Source organism: Chelonia mydas, chromosome 6 (genome assembly GCF_015237465.2).
Source record: "Chelonia mydas isolate rCheMyd1 chromosome 6, rCheMyd1.pri.v2, whole genome shotgun sequence".
Taxonomy (NCBI): domain Eukaryota; kingdom Metazoa; phylum Chordata; order Testudines; family Cheloniidae; genus Chelonia; species Chelonia mydas.
Genome location: NC_051246.2, coordinates 126,733,415 through 126,753,200, shown reverse-complemented (window position 1 = coordinate 126,753,200; position 19,786 = coordinate 126,733,415). Strand labels below are relative to the sequence as shown.

At 47.1% G+C, this 19,786-nt stretch overlaps 1 protein-coding gene across 3 annotated transcripts in view; it reads right to left on the bottom strand.

Annotated features, from left to right (window-relative positions):
* The window catches only part of PYGL (glycogen phosphorylase L), a 37,219-nt gene extending 25,760 nt beyond the window's left edge, over positions 1-11,459 (bottom strand). The window contains exons 1-5 of one of the 3 annotated variants that reach the window (XM_043548374.1): positions 10,955-11,459; positions 9,851-10,109; positions 6,724-6,825; positions 4,278-4,356; positions 1,403-1,506 (exon numbers count right to left, since the gene is read on the bottom strand). In XM_043548374.1, coding sequence (XP_043404309.1) covers positions 1,403-1,506; positions 4,278-4,356; positions 6,724-6,825; positions 9,851-10,093 — 528 coding nt within the window. In that variant the 5' untranslated portion in view covers positions 10,094-10,109; positions 10,955-11,459. Of the gene's footprint in view, positions 1-1,402; positions 1,507-4,277; positions 4,357-6,723; positions 6,826-9,850; positions 10,110-10,595; positions 10,823-10,954 lie in introns of those variants that run through there. The other 2 variants (XM_037901336.2, XM_043548375.1) reach the window with 2 other exon arrangements.
* Between the last annotated feature and the right edge of the window lie 8,327 nt (positions 11,460-19,786).

Below are 19,786 nucleotides of genomic sequence, written 5' to 3'. Positions count from 1 at the left end.
GGTTATAAGGATTTTTAATAGCATGTTTGCCATGGTACTAAGCAGGCTAAGGTCCCCGAATACCAAACCCTGAACCTAGTTTTAAACCAGTTCATGTTGGACAATGACTGGATTATGTTAATACCTTTGACGCTGGCTCAAATATTTCATCTAAATCAATGCAACAGGCCCCGATTTCAGTCAGGGTCCCTAGATACGACTGTAATACCAACCACACGCTCCCCAGCAAGCTAGATTTAAAAGCTGACACACGCTCCCTGCGTTCTATAACATTTTGGTGGGGGCAGGCTGGAATCTAAGGTAGCTTCATTTAGGCTTTAAATAGTGACTGAATGACTCCGGTATTAAAAAAAAAAAAAAAAAGAAGAAGAAGCCAGAAGCCCGGGTGGTGTTTATTTGGATATTAAATTTCGTGTTCGCCCCAGTGGTCAGCGAGCAGCTGATATTTGTATTGACACCATGGCTTCAACATTGTACTACTGTCAGGGGGAAGCAAGGGGAGGCACTTTGAAATCATTGGAGGAGCAAGTTGGTTAGATGAGTCTGAAAAAAAAAAAAGTGTGTATTGTGTATTTGATTTTGATAGGCTGAATTCCAAGCATCCCAGCCTGTTCCCTGGCTATCGTTAAATACATCCTGAAAACTCACCTTCTTAAGCAGCTGAAACTTTAATAATTCTAGATTAAGCACATGTTTTTGCAACAGTAGAAACTTCAAATTTAGCATTTTTTTCCTCAAGGCTTAAGATCCCATACACTAGCCATCCAATGTAACAGCATGGAGTGCGGCCTGACAATGCATCGGGTTAAATAGCTACAAACACAAGGGCAGGTACACTTTGGTTTTGGTCCACTGAGTTATTATGTGGGTGGCTGCAGAAGGGTGGGTAGAAAGGATTCTCTCTCTGTATTGACATAGACATGGAAGAAAGAGGCAACATAATCCCCACTTAACCATCACAAATAGTTTTGGTTTTTGTTTTGCTGGAGGAATGACCTCTCTTTCCCCATGTTACAAGCAGGAGAGTAACTCATGTTTTAGGATTTGAGGCATACTTATCAATAAGCCAACTGCAGGGGGAGGGATTTTGAAGAGCTTTTACGTTTTCCCTGGGGGACCGGGAACACCCTCCTCCCCCAAATAAAATTCAAATTTCAGACTTTCAGGGCATGTTTCTCCAGTTAACAGAACGCTGCATCTTGTATTGGCTCCCCTAAATGCAGCTTCACTGCCTAAATTAATCTAAACCAAGAGATCTAAAGTACTCAAACTTGGACAACATGTGATAAACAGGACAAAACATCTCAAGTGACCCATGCCCCCAATGTCGGTGTTTAAAGGAAGCACATTCTTTGCTTCCACAAGGTGGGGAGGGAAACAGCAGGGTTTGGCTTAGGTGTACCTGCCATCCATCTCGGATCTTCTGGTTGAAGATTCCATATTCATATCTGATGCCATACCCGTATGCAGCAAGCCCAAGTGTTGCCATTGAGTCAAGAAAGCAGGCTGTTAAGGACAGACAATTTAGGGACGTATTTAGCGAAATTTCCCATTATGGTTTCATCAGCCCCTGAAAGTGACAAGCTTACAAAGCAGCCCAAATATAAAAAAACAGAGCTCCCTACTTCGCGCTAAGTTGAAAGGTACATTTACGCAGCATGCATATGCAGGCACGGCTTAGAGACCGTCAGTTAATCTCTTTTCCATTCCACATCTTCCCATTGCTCCAACTCCTTGTCTGCATAACACACAACACCACATACCGCCTTCCCCTTTGTGTATGTGGCTCCAACCCCATGCCTGGCACACCACACGTACCACCTCCCATGCTAGGGAAACAAGTACTTTGAGGACTAAAAGGGAAGGGCTTATTGGGGAAGAGATGGCCAGCCCTCTGTAGAGATAGAGGTGGTTAGGGACTATTTAGAAAAGCTGGACGTGCACAAGTCCATGGGGCCGGACGAATTGCATCCGAGAGTGCTGAAGGAATTGGCGGCTGTGATTGCAGAGCCCTTGGCCATTATCTTTGAAAACTCGTGGCGAACGGGGGAAGTCCCGGATGACTGGAAAAAGGCTAATGTAGTGCCCATCTTTAAAAAAGGGAAGAAGGAGGATCCTGGGAACTACAGGCCAGTCAGCCTCACCTCAGTCCCTGGAAAAATCATGGAGCAGGTCCTCAAAGAATCAATCCTGAAGCACTTAGAGGAGAGGAAAGTGATCAGGAACAGTCAGCATGGATTCACCAAGGGAAGGTCATGCCTGACTAATCTAATCGCCTTTTATGATGAGATTACTGGTTCTGTGGATGAAGGGAAAGCAGTGGATGTATTGTTTCTTGACTTTAGCAAAGCTTTTGACACGGTCTCCCACAGCATTCTTGTCAGCAAGTTAAGGAAGTATGGGCTGGATGAATGCACTATAAGGTGGGTAGAAAGCTGGCTAGATTGTCGGGCTCAACGGGTAGTGATCAATGGCTCCATGTCTAGTTGGCAGCCAGTGTCAAGTGGAGTGCCCCAGGGGTCGGTCCTGGGGCCGGTTTTGTTCAATATCTTCATAAATGATCTGGAGGATGGTGTGGATTGCACTCTCAGCAAATTTGCGGATGATACTAAACTGGGAGGAGTGGTAGATACGCTGGAGGGGAGGGATAGGATACAGAAGGACCTAGACAAATTGGAGGATTGGGCCAAAAGAAATCTGATGAGGTTCAATAAGGATAAGTGCAGGGTCCTGCACTTAGGACGGAAGAACCCAATGCACCGCTACAGACTAGGGACCGAATGGCTAGGCAGCAGTTCTGCGGAAAAGGACCTAGGGGTGACAGTGGACGAGAAGCTGGATATGAGTCAGCAGTGTGCCCTTGTTGCCAAGAAGGCCAATGGCATTTTGGGATGTATAAGTAGGGGCATAGCGAGCAGATCGAGGGACGTGATCGTTCCCCTCTATTCGACACTGGTGAGGCCTCATCTGGAGTACTGTGTCCAGTTTTGGGCCCCACACTACAAGAAGGATGTGGATAAATTGGAAAGAGTCCAGCGAAGGGCAACAAAAATGATTAGGGGTCTAGAGCACATGACTTATGAGGAGAGGCTGAGGGAGCTGGGATTGTTTAGTCTGCAGAAGAGAAGAATGAGGGGGGATTTGATAGCTGCTTTCAACTACCTGAAAGGGGGTTCCAAAGAGGATGGCTCTAGACTGTTCTCAATGGTAGCAGATGACAGAACGAGGAGTAATGGTCTCAAGTTGCAATGGGGGAGGTTTAGATTGGATATTAGGAAAAACTTTTTCACTAAGAGGGTGGTGAAACACTGGAATGCGTTACCTAGGGAGGTGGTAGAATCTCCTTCCTTACAGGTTTTTAAGGTCAGGCTTGACAAAGCCCTGGCTGGGATGATTTAACTGGGACTTGGTCCTGCTTTGAGCAGGGGGTTGGACTAGATGACCTTCTGGGGTCCCTTCCAACCCTGATATTCTATGATTCTATGATTCTAAAGAAACACCAATTGAAAGCAGGTGTGGATGGGAGTCAAGATACAGTTGGCCTTGGAGAGCGTTCTGAGTAGACAATGAAGCCCAAGGTTGATCTGATACTCAAGCAACTGGGGGATCATCACTGGGGTCTGAAAGTCAGTCCCACTTTCTTTTCCATCAGACCCATATGCAGCCCTGCACTAATATAAGCCAAGAGTATCAAAGTCTGTCCGTCCCTCCCTCCCCCGACACGCACCTTCCTCCTAAATAGTCCTGTACTATAAACAGCATTTGCAGGGCCACTGGTTCAAAAATAGCAAAGTCATATCTGCATGGTTGTTATCCTATTATTCAGCCAGCGTATCTATTTTCTGGAGTCAACATTTTGCAAGTTACAGCCAGGCACTAATAGAAGAGGAGAGATAGCTTCTGTGCAGGAGAGGCCAGACTGAAGAGGACAGGTGGAGTCCAAGAGCGAAACAGACTATATTTAAACTATTTGGCAGACAGCTTAGTGAATGAAAGGAAATCATCATTTTTATTAGGGGAGGGGTGTGAGTGAAAGGCAGGGAGATCACATAGATGGGACAAATTAGTGCCCTGCATATTAAACTCATTTCCCTACCACCAGCATTGTCCGCAATGTTCATACTACAAGAAGGCATGGCCATTTAATTTACACTTATAATTAGGTACCACCACAACACAGGCAGACAAGTGCTCCTTGCGTTCATGGGAAGAATGCCCAATGTGTACTGGACTGCTTGGCAAGTTCTCAAATCATAATGTCCTGGAAGCTCACTTACCAGCCAGTCTTCCAAGACCTCCGTTGCCAAGGCCAGCATCCTCTTCAATGTCCTCCAGCTCTTCTATATCCAGCCCTAGCTAAATATAGACAGAAGAGAGATGAGCTCTGTGCTCTCGAACCGAGTGGCAGAATGAACATTTACAATACCACTCTGCCACGAGGGAGCAGGAGAAACACAGGAGTTAAGATGCAAACAGAGCTATTGGAAAGAACCCATTTACAAGGAGCTCTGAACACAATTAATTCAGCACTGCACCGTCATCCCTTGTTACTATCCTGGCAGGCAGGTGCTCAAGAAGGAACTTGTTTATTGGATTCCAGGCTTAACCAGACTCATCTCTGCAGCTGCGACAGTGAATTTCCCCCAAAGCACCTTTGGCCCTCTACCCTTTCCAGGCACCGTGGACAATAGCAACATAAGCCCCTCAACCCCAGCCCACTTGCACTTTTTGTTCTTGAACTAAAGAGCTGATTTATATAGCACCTTTCATCTGAAGCTGCCAACATGCTCATCAAAACTTCACAATACAGAAGAGAAACATTTCGCCCACCAGTGAAACACAGCTACTTTTGGAGGATGGTAACCACCTATAACAAGAGCACTACACAAGAGTTCAGGATGTTAAATGAAGAATAGCTGATCCACCTGAAACTACTAGAGTAACTAAGTATGAAAAGCATCAATACTTCATTGGCTGTTAGCCAGGATACCAGGGCTAACACCTGTTCTTCCAAAGAGTGCCAGGGAATTTTAATGATCTTAAGCTGTCAGGACATTGGTCTTAGATCTCATTCAAAAGACAGTGCCCCCAGAAGCACAGTGCCCCCTCACACCTGGCTGTGGCATTGCTTTATTTCCGGCAGTATGTGTCACATACACTATACCACTTTACAATTTTTGTGAAGGTTTCCCATCCAAATACAGACTAAATCTGATCCTGCATTGCTTTATCCAACAAGGTAACAGCTCAACTCATGGTACATACCACGAAGAAGTTTTGGGACACTGGAAATGAATTCTAACACTGAATTTTGCTAGGTATTTTTGGGTAGATAAGTTGCTGTGCCTACGTATAGAAAATCTTTGAAAACGCTGTACTCTGTATGAAAACTCTGAAAGACGTTTATGCCACATGAAACTAGGCCTACCAATATATGGGGCAGGGACCTAGCATTTGCACTAGAGTACAGTTATATTTCAGCATTACATTTTACAAAGAGACTTCTTTAGATACTACAGAAAATCCATGTAAGTTAGCACATACTGCTAGTTAAATTATTAATTTTTAGGTATTAAAAAACGCAAAGAATATTTTATAAAATTATTACTCAGTTCATACCAACAATCATCAAATACCACGGCTGAAAATTTCTCAGAATAAAACCTTACAGGCCCTACCATCCATGTAACAAAAAAACACATTTAAATAATATCTTCTCCAATCAACCAGAACAGTACATTCCAGTAACTCCAGAGGTATATTAGCATAAGATGTATTTGAACAAAGAATCTAAACACATTCCTCTTCGAAAACAAGTCCCTCACCTTACTGCTATTCTCTTTGTATCGTGAAAGAGTGCAGTATAAGTGAAAAATTCAGAAATAAACGTGTTTCAAAAGGAGAGCCATTTGCTTGAAGAATATCCCTCCTGCTGTGTAACTGCTTAAAAATGCTATGCACTAGAGAGCATACTGTTAACGAGAGTACAAGGGCAGCAAAGGGCAGAATGGAATAAAGCCACTTTCAAAACTTTGGAACAACACGAGCTGTTGTACAACGATGAATGGTGGAGCAAAGCCAAGCCATGAGTGACCACGATAACCTTGGTCCACTGGCGCGGATGGAGTTATGCCTCCTTACACCAGGCAGGAACTTGGCCCAAAGTCTTGGAATATTATGCTCAAAACACGGACTAATTTAATGTTAAGGTTTGAAGCTCTGCTAGTGATAAGTCAATGTACAGCATGCCTCCATTTTACTGAACAATCATGAGTCACTCTGGATTTAGAGAGCATTTAACAGTTTACATATATGCTCGTTAGCTAAAAAGTAACTATTATACACCACTGACTCTGCGACCAGCCCACAAGCCTCAAACAGCAGTGACAAGCAACATTTCTGTTCCTGTGAAAAGGGGAAGTCGAATTTTACACCAAGAGGTTTATTCTAATGCTGAAATTTTGCAAATTCAGTAACATCCTGTCAACCGATAGTGCCAAAAGCATAGGAATTTCCTTATGTAGCCAACACCCACTGAACACCCAGTCAGTTAACATTCTTCCAAGACCTTTACTTTGGCCATTTAGGACTGTGTCTATCAATTGACTTCTTGGTCTACAATATTCTCCCCCTCCACCCCTCCCTACCCCGGTGCCAAAAACAAAACAAAAACCCCTAATGACTAAATATTACTCCGCTAAACCACAATATAGACACACTTACCTGATAAATTGCCTCATCACAAGCATTCTGCAATCCAAGGTTTATCATGGTGTTCTGTAAGGTACGGCCCATATAAAATTCCAGAGAGAGATAGTAAACTCTCTGAAATAAAGAAAAATGAAAGCAAATCTGAAACATGTAGAAACAGTCTCCTCAAAAATGTTCAAGATCTGGAAACATTATTTTGGCATCTTCTAAATCCAAGAGGAATAAAACCAGCTTATATCATCAAGAGGACTCTTAAGTCTTTTTAAGGTAACACCTCGAGTAGAAAATCCTGATTATTAGCTGATGCCTTGATTTAAAATAAGCATGGCTTTAAAAATTCATAAGCCACTTTGGGCAGGGGGTGAGGGATCCTAACCCACTGATTTCACTTTTTAAAAAAAGGTGTTTTCAGCCTTTAGGATTGTAGCGATAACCCCATGCAGCACTCTCTTCCTGAGTCTGCAGACAGACTGCTTCAGGCCTTTTGTGCTGTACATGTAACCAAAGGAAAGGCTGGAAATAGGGCGGATGCTGGGGAAAAAAATTATAAAGTATGCCATGCAACAAGATGGAGGAAAGGCCTAACCACCTCCAACCCTGTGTTCTACACCCTCACTGCTAGTTTTAAACAATTAATGCTCACACAGGGAGAGGAGAGGTCCAGGGTGGAAGAGGTTGAGTTTTGTTTGAACAAGAGATCAGAACTCCTCCAAGAGCCTTAACCTGTGACCGACAGTTTCATTGCATCAATGGGAGAGATGCATGTTCAGATCAGGGGCAGCATTTTGCTCTATGTCTATTTATGAAACCGAGTTAAAATGTAAACGAAGCAGACATTTCAAATTAAACCAGGCTTTAAAAACTCCAGACAACTGACCTGACTCTGATGCACAGAGTGCTTTCAAGAGCTACTCCTGCTTCCTGAACAAAACATCTAGATAGAATCTCCCTTGATGCAAATATTCTAAATAATACAAGTCTTTGTTCCCTGAAATTTAATTTCCTCCAAGGATGATTGTTTTTATTGCAGTAGTGCTAAGAGACTCTAGTCAGGGATCATGGCTCTACTGCGCAAGGTGCTGCACAAATGACTCAAAGAAAGACTCGTTGCCCTGCCCCAGAGAGCTCACAATCTAGGACTGTAACAATATGTAACAGGTGAGAGGGAAGGTAACAGTAAAGACAAGTACATTTGCATAAATGGTCACAGTGGTCACCGCTACATGCCACTCGAGCCAATGCCTGCTAGTGATCTGTGGGCATCACAGCAGAGGTTGGGTTTAAGGACGGATTTAGAAGAGGAGAAGGTGGCAGCTTTGTGAATGTTGACGGGGGGGGGTCCCTTCCACATGTAAGTCACAGTGTGGAAAAGAGCGCAAAGGCGCTTGTCGAAAAGCAGACATATGAGAAATCATCATTGGCTGAGAAAGGTGGGGGCAGCCTTGTGATAAGTAATTTGACTTGATAGATTGGGAGGGGCTTTCAAATGATGTCACAAACAGGATTACTGTTTAATCCGCTAGCAAGCACAGTTCTGTGTTCAATATCAACCAAAGTGGACAAGCAATGACCCTAGAGGAATGTTAAGCCAATTCACTTGAGACTGCTTGAGCTTTTTACTTCAGTCCCACTTCCTTCTCAGAGGAGCCTGAGGGTTCAGAGGATGGACATTTCACACCTGGTCATGTGATACATGAGTTCTCAACCTCCTCCACTACAATGCTCCTAGTTCCCACAAGTACCTAAAGTCCCTGGGTCTCCATGAAGTACATGTATCTACTCTAGAAAATTTTGAATTACAGGGCCTGGGTTTTCCTAGAAAAAATGCAGTCTGTATGCGCAATGCTGCAGACCACAGTCTCTTGAGATATGACAGTTGTCTATTACCTTTTAAATTTTGATTACACGTGTTCTGCACTTTTTGGTTTCTTATTGCCACATTATAAGGATCAGAGTTAAGAAATACAGCCAGGGAGTAAGAAAGGTGTACTTTGGCTTGACTGTCTTCTTCAGTTGAAGTTCAGAGCAATAGAAGAAAGTGAGAGTTATATATAAACAATTGTGAAGGACGGCTAACATGGCACTTTCACAGAGTCATAAAAAGAGGCTCCTTATACTTTTGCAATGGCTCATGTAAAGTATTCCTAACAGGCTCAAAGGAAGTTTTAAACTCTAGTAGTAAAGCACGTACAGCTTTGAAGTTCTGTCACTGCCAATTAGTTTTGCTTTTATTTTGAGCTGACTCTGACCTTTTTGATCCCTTAAACTAATTTACGCTAAAAGGGTTTCCGGATATTTGTTGGTCGGCCAGACCCACTGGACAATACAAAAGGGGGCAGGAATACACAGGAAGAAACTCTGCAGTACAATACAGCAAACACTTTCTTTCCAAGCATTGGATATTGGAGTTTGCAGCCAAGTTTTGTTCAACTAGCAAAACAAGTTAAAGTGGCCTAGTTTGTTTAAACCCAGTTCCTGGAATCAGGGACAAATGAGGAAGCAGACACGTCTCCCTCTAAAAACACCTAGTTCCAGCTGAATGCAAAGCAAGAGCAAGGGGAGATTTAGCAAGGTTTGCTCATGAGGAGTTTAAGATGGGAAAGCAATGTCTCCTCCCAATCTCCAAAATCTAGTCAGGGCTTCCCCATGCCAGACATGAAGTAGCCTCCCCACTCCTGAACCTTGGGAGGGTCTTGAGCATAGGTGCGGGACCAAGAGGTGTGGCAGCATCCCCGGCTTGAAGTGGTTGCTGTCGTATACAGGTTTTGCAGTTTGGTCCGATGGCTCTCAGCACCCCCACTGTACAAGTTACTCCTGGTCTTGAGTCAGAAGCTACTCACCCTTCCCATAACTTGCGGGATTTATACAGCTATGTCCCTGCTTGGGGACCTGCCCAAGGAAGTGGTCCCAAACTCACAGTGCCTTCCCCCTCCCCACTGTGCCTTGCACACCACTATGCTCCCCTTGGCCCTTAGCTTCCCACCTACTGAGCAGCCCTCCCTGGTGCACATCTGGGGCTTGTGTACCCCTGGTGATCCTGGACTGGGTTCCCTGTACCTGGGGGACCTACCTGCCAGCTGCCAGCAGACCCAGTGCACCCCCCCCCCCCCCGCCCCGACGTGGTGCCTCCCCAGCTCACCTTGGGGTCCTTCTCGTAGTAATACTGCTGGGTGCGGATCCACCTGCCCACCAGGTGGTCACGCACCGTGTGCGCCAGGGCGAAGTAGTAGTCGCGGGGGGTGGCCACATTGCGGTCCTTGACCAGGGTGAAGTGCAGGTGCCGGTTGAAGCCCTTCTTCAGCTCGGCCACGTTCTCCACACCCACGATCCCGCGGATGCTGATCTGCTTCCTCTTCTCCTGGTCGGTCAGCGGGCGCGACATCTCCCTGGGCCCGGGACTGCGGGGGGGGGCGGGGGGGCAGGATGCACGCTCAGCACGGGCTCCTCCCCTCCCTGGGGTACACACAGCCGGCAGGGAAAGGGGGCCCAGGGTGCTTCTCCCCCCCCCCCTCCACGGGGGCTGGAGACAGGACCCCTCGCCACCCCACAGGAGAAGGGAGGGTGATCCGGGGAGGGGACCCCCCCCGCCTATAAATGGAGAAAGGGGGAGCACCCAGGTATAGAAAAGGGTCGCATGCACAGGGCAGGGCTGGCTGGTGAGTGGGGACCCTCAGCCCCCTCCAAGGGGTGCACGCAGGGTGGTTTGGGGGGGGGGCGACCCCCTGCGCCCCTATCCATAAGCGGGGTGGGGGCTGTGGGGCGTGCAGGGGGGCAGGGAGGGGAACCCCTTTCCCGCCCGGGGGGGGCAGCGCTCCCCGCAGGACGCGGGGGAGGGGGGCGCCCCCCGGGGAGGGATGCGCAGCGCGGGGCCGGCGCCCACCTACCCGCTCTCGGGGCGGCTGCTCGCGCGTCTGCGGGGCTCGGGGAGCGGCGGCGCCCCGCCCGCCGGTATTTATGGCCCGCGGTTGGCTGCGGCCAGCGCCGCTCGCAGCCACTCCCGGCCGGGCTGGCGGGTTCCTCTGCCGGGGGCGGGGGCAGGCGCCTGGCGGCCGGCCCCGCGCTGTGCAAACAGCCTCCTCCCGGGGCCGGCTGCAGCCCTGGGCGGCAGGGAAACCCGCCCAGCCGGTGCCTGCAGGGCGCAGCCGCCTGCACAGACCCACCCTGGGCTCTGGGGCGTGTTTGCTGGAGGACACCAGGGCTGCAAACGGGGCAGGGCGGCCTGTTTGCAAGGACTTAGCCTCACCTGTGAGCCTGATCTGTGGCTTGGGGGGGGATCTGAAGGGGGAAGGCAAAAATAGGGTTTGCAGCCAACTGAGCCGCAGCAGCCTCGGCTATGGACTTTTGTCTCCCTGTGACATTAACAAACAACTTGCGGCTTTATGAGGCCCTCCCTTCCAGGGGCTCTTTGCAAACGGGTCCGTGCACCGCCTCCCTGGCGCACAGGAAAGTGAATCAGCCCTACGCTGTGGAGGAGCGGAGTGTTTCTTCCAAAACAAGAACTGCCGGCTGGATTAGTGCTGACCTGGGCTTCTTGCCAGCGTAGCCAAGCAGGAGAGGAAGGAACAGAGGGGTATAGCTCTGAAGAAGAGCCCTGTCTAGCTGGAAAGTTTGTCTCGCCACCAGAAGCGCTGCAGCAATAAAAGATATTCGCTCACCCACCCCCTGTCTCTGTAAGAGCCTTAGAAGGGATTTCTCTCCATGTTCTGAAATATTAAAAATCAAATCTTCGCCCAGAGCTACAATTTAAGGAAAGAAACATCAACACTCCTTCTTAGGAGTATATCGTCCATGCCCTCCCCTTGTTCTGCCTGGCCTGCCTTTCCTATAATTGGTCTCAGAGTAGCAGCCCTGTTAGTCTTAGTCTGTATTCGCAAAAAGAAAAGGAGGACTAGTGGCACCTTAGAGACTAACCAATTTATTTGAGCAGAAGCTTTCGTGAGCTACAGCTCACTTCATGGGACGCATTCCGATGGAGTGAGCTGTAGCTCACGAAAGCTTATGCTCAAATAAATTGGTTAGTCTCTAAGGTGCCTCTGGTCCTCCTTTTCTTTTTATAATTGGTCTGTGTCTTTAACTCCCATTGAAGTTGATGTGAAAACACTACAAGGCCTGGTTCTTCTGGGTTTATAGATGAACAACATACCCCCATATCTCAATGTCTGTCCTTGGACCCGTTAACCTTTTACCCCCAATCAGGGAGATTGCAGATTATGTATTCCTTACGCCACCCGTTCCTAAACTGAATTTCACACCTCTTGATAATCTGTACCTTATTGCCTGATAACCAGAAACTTCTATGCTTCAACTCTGTACCATTTTCTTTTTACTTCAACATCATCTTAAATAAAATTATTATACCCCACTCCAGAAATTAGATCTTATCTTGCTTCCAAATATTTGTTGTCTACCTTCATCTTGCCTTGAGGGCAAGTTTCTTGATAAAGAATGAAATTCTACTTCTACTTTTCTGTTAACCTACAGCTATGTTTGTATTGATTCTCCAGTCCTGTGTATTATTGTAGCCCATCTCAGTAAAGCCAACAAAATCAAAGAAACGAGTGAGAAAAGCAGACGGCTTTCCTCTTCCGGCCAGTCCAAACTGTGGCAGGGTGTGGAGTAAGTTGTCAGTTTCAAGTGCCATACCAAGAACAGATTTTACATCCTCCATAAAATAAATGCTTTAAGAACAGCTACAAAAATGGTATATAGAAAATGTGAATGAACACATAGTTGCTACACAATTCAGAGATGTGAAGGCCACTAGTAAAACTAAGCCTGTGTTAATGGTCACCTGCTAACTGCAGTCCCATGTGCTAATTGCCACTAAACTCTTTGGCCCAGTGAGAGTTCCTCCATATTAATCAGAATGTAATGCACCCACCTGGTAAGATGACTGGAAAAATAACTGTGTCCATGGTGTCCATCATGAAGAAGTTTCATGGTTGTCGTCCCCCAGACACACACACATTTAGCAGGATAATTTTTCAAATGTTAACCTCTGATTTGGGGTATCTACATTTTTGGGCTCTGTGATGGGGTATTACATGTTACCAGTCTGGGTTCTAGGAAGTGCCACCCTGGTAGAAGGAGAATCCGCACCCCTGCTTTCCATGCTGGATAGGCCAGAATCTGACCAGGACAAATTAAGTGACTGTGTAATACATGCAGCTGGGCTTATTACACTACATTAAAATAATAGGCAGGAAAGAAAAGGGTGGAAGTGTGTCATAAGCAGGAAAGAGAGGATTTTTATTTGGGACTCTGCTAAAGTTTGCAAATGGTAGGCAAACCTCGTTTTATTTGCGGACCTTTCTCACAGCTGGAAGGGAGAGCCCACCCTTTGACAGGCCCCAACTTTAGCTGTTTAAATCTCAGGGGGAATAGTATTTATATTGACATGTTAAGTGGTTAGATGTTTAACTGATAGTCAGAATGCACACATGCAATTTATGCGTATAGATCAGAGGTTCAATCAGATGTCGAGCTGAGAGCTATTTGGAAACTTAGCCCAACACATATGGGAATTACATTATGAGATGCTCATTAGGAAAGAAAGAGGTTGCATTCATATTGATTTTTTTTAGTTTAAGTCATAAAGTGAAGAAGGAAGGAAGGCTAATGTTTGCAATCAAGCATGCTTATGCTGTCAAATTAATGAAATACACCAGTGCTGAAAGAGGCAGTAAATAAAAAGAATTGAAACCTAATAGTGTATTTATAGGGACGCTTGACCACAGAGTGGAATAATCAGAAATGTAACTGTTTGGTAATGCACGGACTCCGTTCAGCCATTAGACATACATACCAAGGTCCTACCTTTGTTGTTAAAACAAGGAGAACCAAAAAGGAAGATTTACACAACTGTTCCGACCTGCTGGAAAACCACAGGTCTTCAAGTGACTTTCTATTTTATAATGGACTACTAGAACAAGTTTAAAGAGCATCAACGAATATGGAGAGGACTTTGTATAAATCATAAGAACGGCCATACTGGGTCAGACCAAAGGTCCATCTAGTCCACTATCCTGTCTTCTGACAGTGGCCAATGCTAGGGGTCCCAGAGGGAATGAACAGAACAGGTAATCATCAAGTGATCCATCCTCTGTTGCCCATTCCCAGCTTCTGGCAAATCATATGAACTTTAAACTGTCCAGTTAAGCAGCTAACAGAGAAGGAGAAACTGCAACTTGAGCAAGCATAACTGCAAAACTGGCCAAGGGATGCACCACAAAGGGGCCCATAGAAAGTGACTTGTGGAGGTTAGTTGCTGACTGGACCAAGCCAGCTTGTGTTCAAGGTATGTAGCATAAATGCGATACCAACAGTTATGGCCTAAGTTGTCTGACACAAGCTGGTGTGACAAGATGTGTTGCACAAAAAGACTAGAAAATTCCAGTCCCAGTTGCAAGAACTCAAAACCCGAAGTTGGCTCTTCCCTGATTGGATGGTGAGAAAGGATGACTCTCCTTGTGGTTGGACATTTTGAATCTTCAGAAGAAGTATGGCTCACCATCTGATTGCTTCATGCCAGCACCTCCAAAAAGAGGAATCAAGTTGTACTGCCCAACAGAAACAGGATAAAATGGCCTGTGTTCATCAGCACATTGCTTCCTGAAAGCCAAGGATAGCTGGAAGGGACAAGATTCATAGTCCTGCCTGTCCTTTGTTCCGCTTCTGTCTGGCAGAGTCTTCTCTTGCTGTGAATGATCACTGAGCTGAAGATGGACAGGCTTATTAAAGATCTGGTGATAAGTAACACCCACAGGCTTTTTCCTGGATGATGACCCAAATCAGTTAATTTACCACTTCCTAAAACTGAGTAGTTTAACTCAGTTATCAAGGAAGTGTACGTGCTTGTGTATGTGTTTTAAAGCGTCTCACGGAGTTACAATATGTGAATTTGTTTTGTAACAAGTTCCAATCAAGACTGATATAAAGTAGCTTTAAAACTGAATAAGTTACTATAGTTAAGTAGGTTTATAGAACACTGGTTCTATAATGGTTAATGGTTTCACACTGCCTTTCAAGTTCCAGATGTAGATAAACATGAAAGAAGACCAAGTGTGCAAGCTTTTTGACCTACACTTGGGGTATGTCTACACTATGAAATTAGGTTGAATTTACAGAAGTCAATTTTGTAGAAAGCATTTTTATACAGTCAATTGTGTGTGTCCCCACACAAATGCTCTAAGTGCATGTAGTTGGCGGAGTGTGTCCACAGTACCGAGGCAACCATCAACTTCCGGAGCGTTGCACTGTGGGTAGCTATCCCATAGTTCCCGCAGTCTCCACTGCCCATTTGAATTCTGGGTAGAAATCCCAGTGCCTGATGGGGCTAAAACATTGTCGCAGGTGGTTTTGGGTACATATCATCAGGCTCCCCTTCCCTCCCTCCTTCCGTGAAAGCAAGGGCACACAATCGTTTTGCGCCTTTTTTCCTGAGTTACCTGTGCAGACGCCATACCACGGCAAGCATGGAGCCCGCTCAGCTCACCATCACCGTATGTCTCCTGGGTGCTGGCAGTGCATTGCTACACAGCAGCAGCTCATTGCCTTTTGGCAGCAGACAGTGCAGTGTGACTGGTAGCCATCATGGACGTAGTCCTGGGTGCTCTTTTAACTGACCTCAGTGAGGTCAGGGGCGCCTGGGCAAACATGGGAGTGACTCAGCCAGGTCATTTCCCTTTTAAGTTTCGTCTCATGGCGATTCAGTCCTACCGGCAGTGCACTGTCTTTTAATCAGCAGCCAGCAGAAGACGATGGCCAGCAGGCATGCTGCGCCGTCTTCTGCCGAGCACCCAGGAGATGACGATGGCTAGCGGCCGTACTGCACAGTCTGCTGCCAGCAAGATGTATAAAGATAGATGAAGTGGATCAAAACAAGAAATAGACCAGATTTGTTTTGTATTCAGTATCTCCTCCCTCCCTGCGTGAAATCAACGGCCTGCTAAACCCAGTTTTGAGTTCTATCCTTGAGGTTTTGAGTTCTACCCTTGAGGGGGCCATTCTGTTTCTCGCAAAGCCACCCCCTTTGTTGATTTTAATTCCCTGTAAGCTAACCCTGTAAGCCATGTCGTCAGTCGCCCCTCCCTCCGTCAGGGCAACGGCAGACAATTGTTCCGCCCCTTTTTTCTGTGCAGACGCCATACCACGGCAAGCATGGAGCCCGCTCAGATCACTTTGGCAATTAGGAGCACATTAAACACCACACGCATTATCCAGCAGTATATGCAGCACCAGAACCTGCCAAAGCAAAACCTGGTGAGTAGGCAACGTCAGCGCGGTGACGAGAGTGATGAGGACATGGACACAGACTTCACTCAAAGCACGGGCCCTGGCAATGTGGGCATCATGGGGCTAATGGGTCAGGTTCATGCAGTGGAACGCCGATTCTGGGCTCGGGAAACAAGCACAGACTGGTGGGACAGCATAGTGTTGCAGGTCTGGGACGATTCCCAGTGGCTGCGAAACTTTCGCATGCATAAGGGCACTTTCATGGAACTTTGTGACTTGCTTTCCCCTGCCCTGAAGCGCATGAATACCAAGATGAGAGCAGCCCTCACAGTTGAGAAGCGAGTGGCAATAGCCCTGTGGAAGCTTGCAACGCCAGACAGCTACCGGTCAGTCGGGAATCAATTTGGAGTGGGCAAATCTACTGTGGGGGCTGCTGTGATGCAAGTAGCCAATGCAATCAAAGATCTGCTGATATCAAGGGTAGTGACCCTGGGAAATGTGCAGGTCATAGTGGATGGCTTTGCTGCAATGGGATTCCCTAACTGTGGTGGGGCCATAGACGGAACCCATATCCCTATCTTGGCACCGGAGCACCAAGCCGGCGAGTACACAAACCGCAAGGGGTACTTTTCAATAGTGCTGCAAGCACTCGTGGATCACAAGGGATGTTTCACCAACATCAATGTGGGATGGCCGGGAAAGGTACATGACGCTCGCATCTTCAGGAACTCTGGACTGTTTCAAAAGCTGCAGGAAGGGACTTTATTCCCAGACCAGAAAATAACCTTTGGGGATGTTGAAATGCCTCTAGTTATCCTTGGGGACCCAGCCTACCCCTTAATGCCATGGCTCATGAAGCCATACACAGGCAGCCTGGACAGTAGTCAGGAGCTGTTCAACTACAGGCTGAGCAAGTGCAGAATGGTGGTAGAATGTGCATTTGGACGTTTAAAAGTGCGCTGGCACAGTTTACTGACTCGGTTAGACCTCAGTGAAACCAATATTCCCACTAAAAGAAAAGGAGGACTTGTGGCACCTTAGAGACTAACCAATTTATTTGAGCATGAGCTTTCGTGAGCTACAGCTCACTTCATCGGATGCATACTGTGGAAACTGCAGAAGACATTATATACACAGAGACCATGAAACAATACCTCCTCCCACCCCACTCTCCTGCTGGTAATAGCTTATCTAAAGTGATCATCAAGTTGGGCCATTTCCAGCACAAATATTCCCACTGTTATTACTGCTTGCTGTGCGCTCCACAATATCTGTGAGAGTAAGGGGGAGATGTTTATGGCGGGGTGGGAAGTTGAGGCAAATTGCCTGGCTGCTGGTTACGCACAGCCAGACACCAGGGCGGTTAGAGCACAGGAGGGCGCGGTGCTCATCAGAGAAGCTTTGAAAACCAGTTTCATGACTGGCCAGGCTACGGTGTGAAAGTTCTGTTTGTTTTTCCTTGATGAATCCCTCCGCCCCTTGGTTCATTCTACTTCCCTGTAAGCTAACCACCGTCCCCTCCTCCCTTCGATCACCGATTGCAGAGGCAATAAAGTCATTGTTGCTTCACATTCATGCAGTCTTTATTATTTCATCACACAAATAGGGAGATAACTACCAAGGTAGCCCGGGAGGGGTGGTGGAGGAGAGAAGCACTAGGAGGGGTGGTGGAGGAGGGAAGGACAAGGCCACACAGCACTTTAAAAGTTTAAAACTTTAAAACTTATTGAATGCCAGCCTTCTGTTGCTTGGGCAATCCTCTAGGGTGGAGTGGATGGGTGGCCGGAAGCCCCCCCCGACGTTCTTGGGCGTCTGGGTGAGGAGGCTATGGAACTTGGGGAGGAGGGCGGTTGGTTACACAGGGGCTGTAGAGGCGGTCTGTGCTCCTGCTGCCTTTCCTGCAGCTCAACCATACGCTGGAGCATACTGGTTTGATCCTCCAGCAGCCTCAGCATTGAATCCTGCCTCCTCTCATCATGTTGCCACCACCTTTCAGCTTCAGCCCTCTCTTCAGCCCGCCACCTCTCCTCCCGGTCATTTTGTGCTTTCCTGCACTCTGACATTGTCTGCCTCCGTGCATTCGTCTGTGCTCTGTCAGTGTGGGAGGACAGCATGAGCTCAGAGAACATTTCATCACGAGTGCGTTTTTTTCGCCTTCTAATCTTTGCTAGCCTCTGGGAAGGAGAAGATCCTGTGATCCTTGAAACACATGCAGCTGGTGGAGAAGAAAAAGGGACAGTGGTATTTAAAAAGACACATTTTATAGAACAGTGGGTACACTCTTTTCCCGGTAAACCTTGCTGTTAACATTACATACATAGCACATGTGCTTTCATTCCAAGGTCGCATTTTGCCTCGCCCCAGGGCGTGGCTAGCCCCTGCCCCCTCCCCCTCCCCGTGGCTAACAGTGGGGAACATTTCTGTTCAGCCACAGGCAAACAGCCCAGCAGGAACGGGACCTCTGAATGTCCCCTTAAGAAAAGCACCCTGTTTCAACCAGGTGACCATGAACGATATCACTCTCCTGAGGATAACACAGAGTGATAAAGAACGGACATTGTTTGAACGCCAGCAAACATACACTGCAATGCTTTGTTCTACAATGATTCCCGAGTACGTGCTACTGGCCTGGAGTGGTAAAGTGTCCTACCATGGTGGACGGAATAAGGCTGCCCTCCCTAGAAACCTTTTGCAAGGGCTTTGGGAGTATATCCAGGAGAGCCGCAAATGCCAGGGCAAATTAATCATTAAACATGCTTGCTTTTAAACCATGTATAGTATTTTAAAAGATACACTCACCAGAGGTCCCTTCTCCGCCTGGCGGGTCCGGGAGGCAGCCTTGGGTGGGTTCAGGGGGTACTGTCTCCAGGTCCAGGGTGAGAAACAGTTCCTGGCTGTTGGGAAAACCGCTTTCTCCGTTTGCTTGCTGTGAGCTATCTACAACTTCACTTCCGTGTTGCCTCCATCTCCTTTGAAGGAATCAAACAACATGGTTGGGGTAATGGTGGCTGAACCCCCTAAAATGGCATGCAGCTCATCATAGAAGCGGCATGTTTTGGGCTCTGACCCGAAAGGCCGTTCGCCTCTCTGGTTTTCTGGTAGGCTTACCTCAGCTCCTTAAGTTTCACGCAGCACTGCTTCGGGTCTCTGTTATGGGCTGTGTTCTTCATGCCCTGGGAGATTTTGACAAATGTTTTGGCATTTCGAAAACAGGAACGTAGTTCTGATAGCACGGATTCCTCTCCCCATACAGCGATCAGATCCCGTACCTCCCGTTCAGTCCATGCTGGAGCTCTTTTGTGATTCTGGGACTCCATCATGGTCACCTCTGCTGATGAGCTCTGCATGGTTACCTCTGCTGATGAGCTCTGCATGGTCACCTGCAGCTTGCCACGCTGGCCAAACAGGAAATTGAAATTCAAAAGTTCGCCGGCCTTTTCCTGTCTACCTGGCCAGTGCATCTGAGTTGAGAGCGCTGTCCAGAGCGGTCACAATGGAGCACTCTGGAATAGCTCATGGAGGCCAATACCATCTAATTGTGTCCACAGTACCCCAAATTCGACCCGGCAAGGCCGATTTCAGCGCTAATCCCCTTGTCGGGGTGGAGTAAGGAAATCGATTTTAAGAGCCCTTTAAGTAAAAAAAAAAGGGCTTCGTCGTGTGGACGGGTGCAGGGTTAAATCGATTTAATGCTGCTAAATTCAACCTCAACTCCTAGTGTAGACCAGGGCTCAGTCTATATAGAGACAAGGTGTGTGAGGTACTATCTTTTGTTGGACTGAACTTCTGCTGGTGAGAGAGACAAGCTTTTGAGCCACAAAGATCTCTTCTCCAGGTCTGG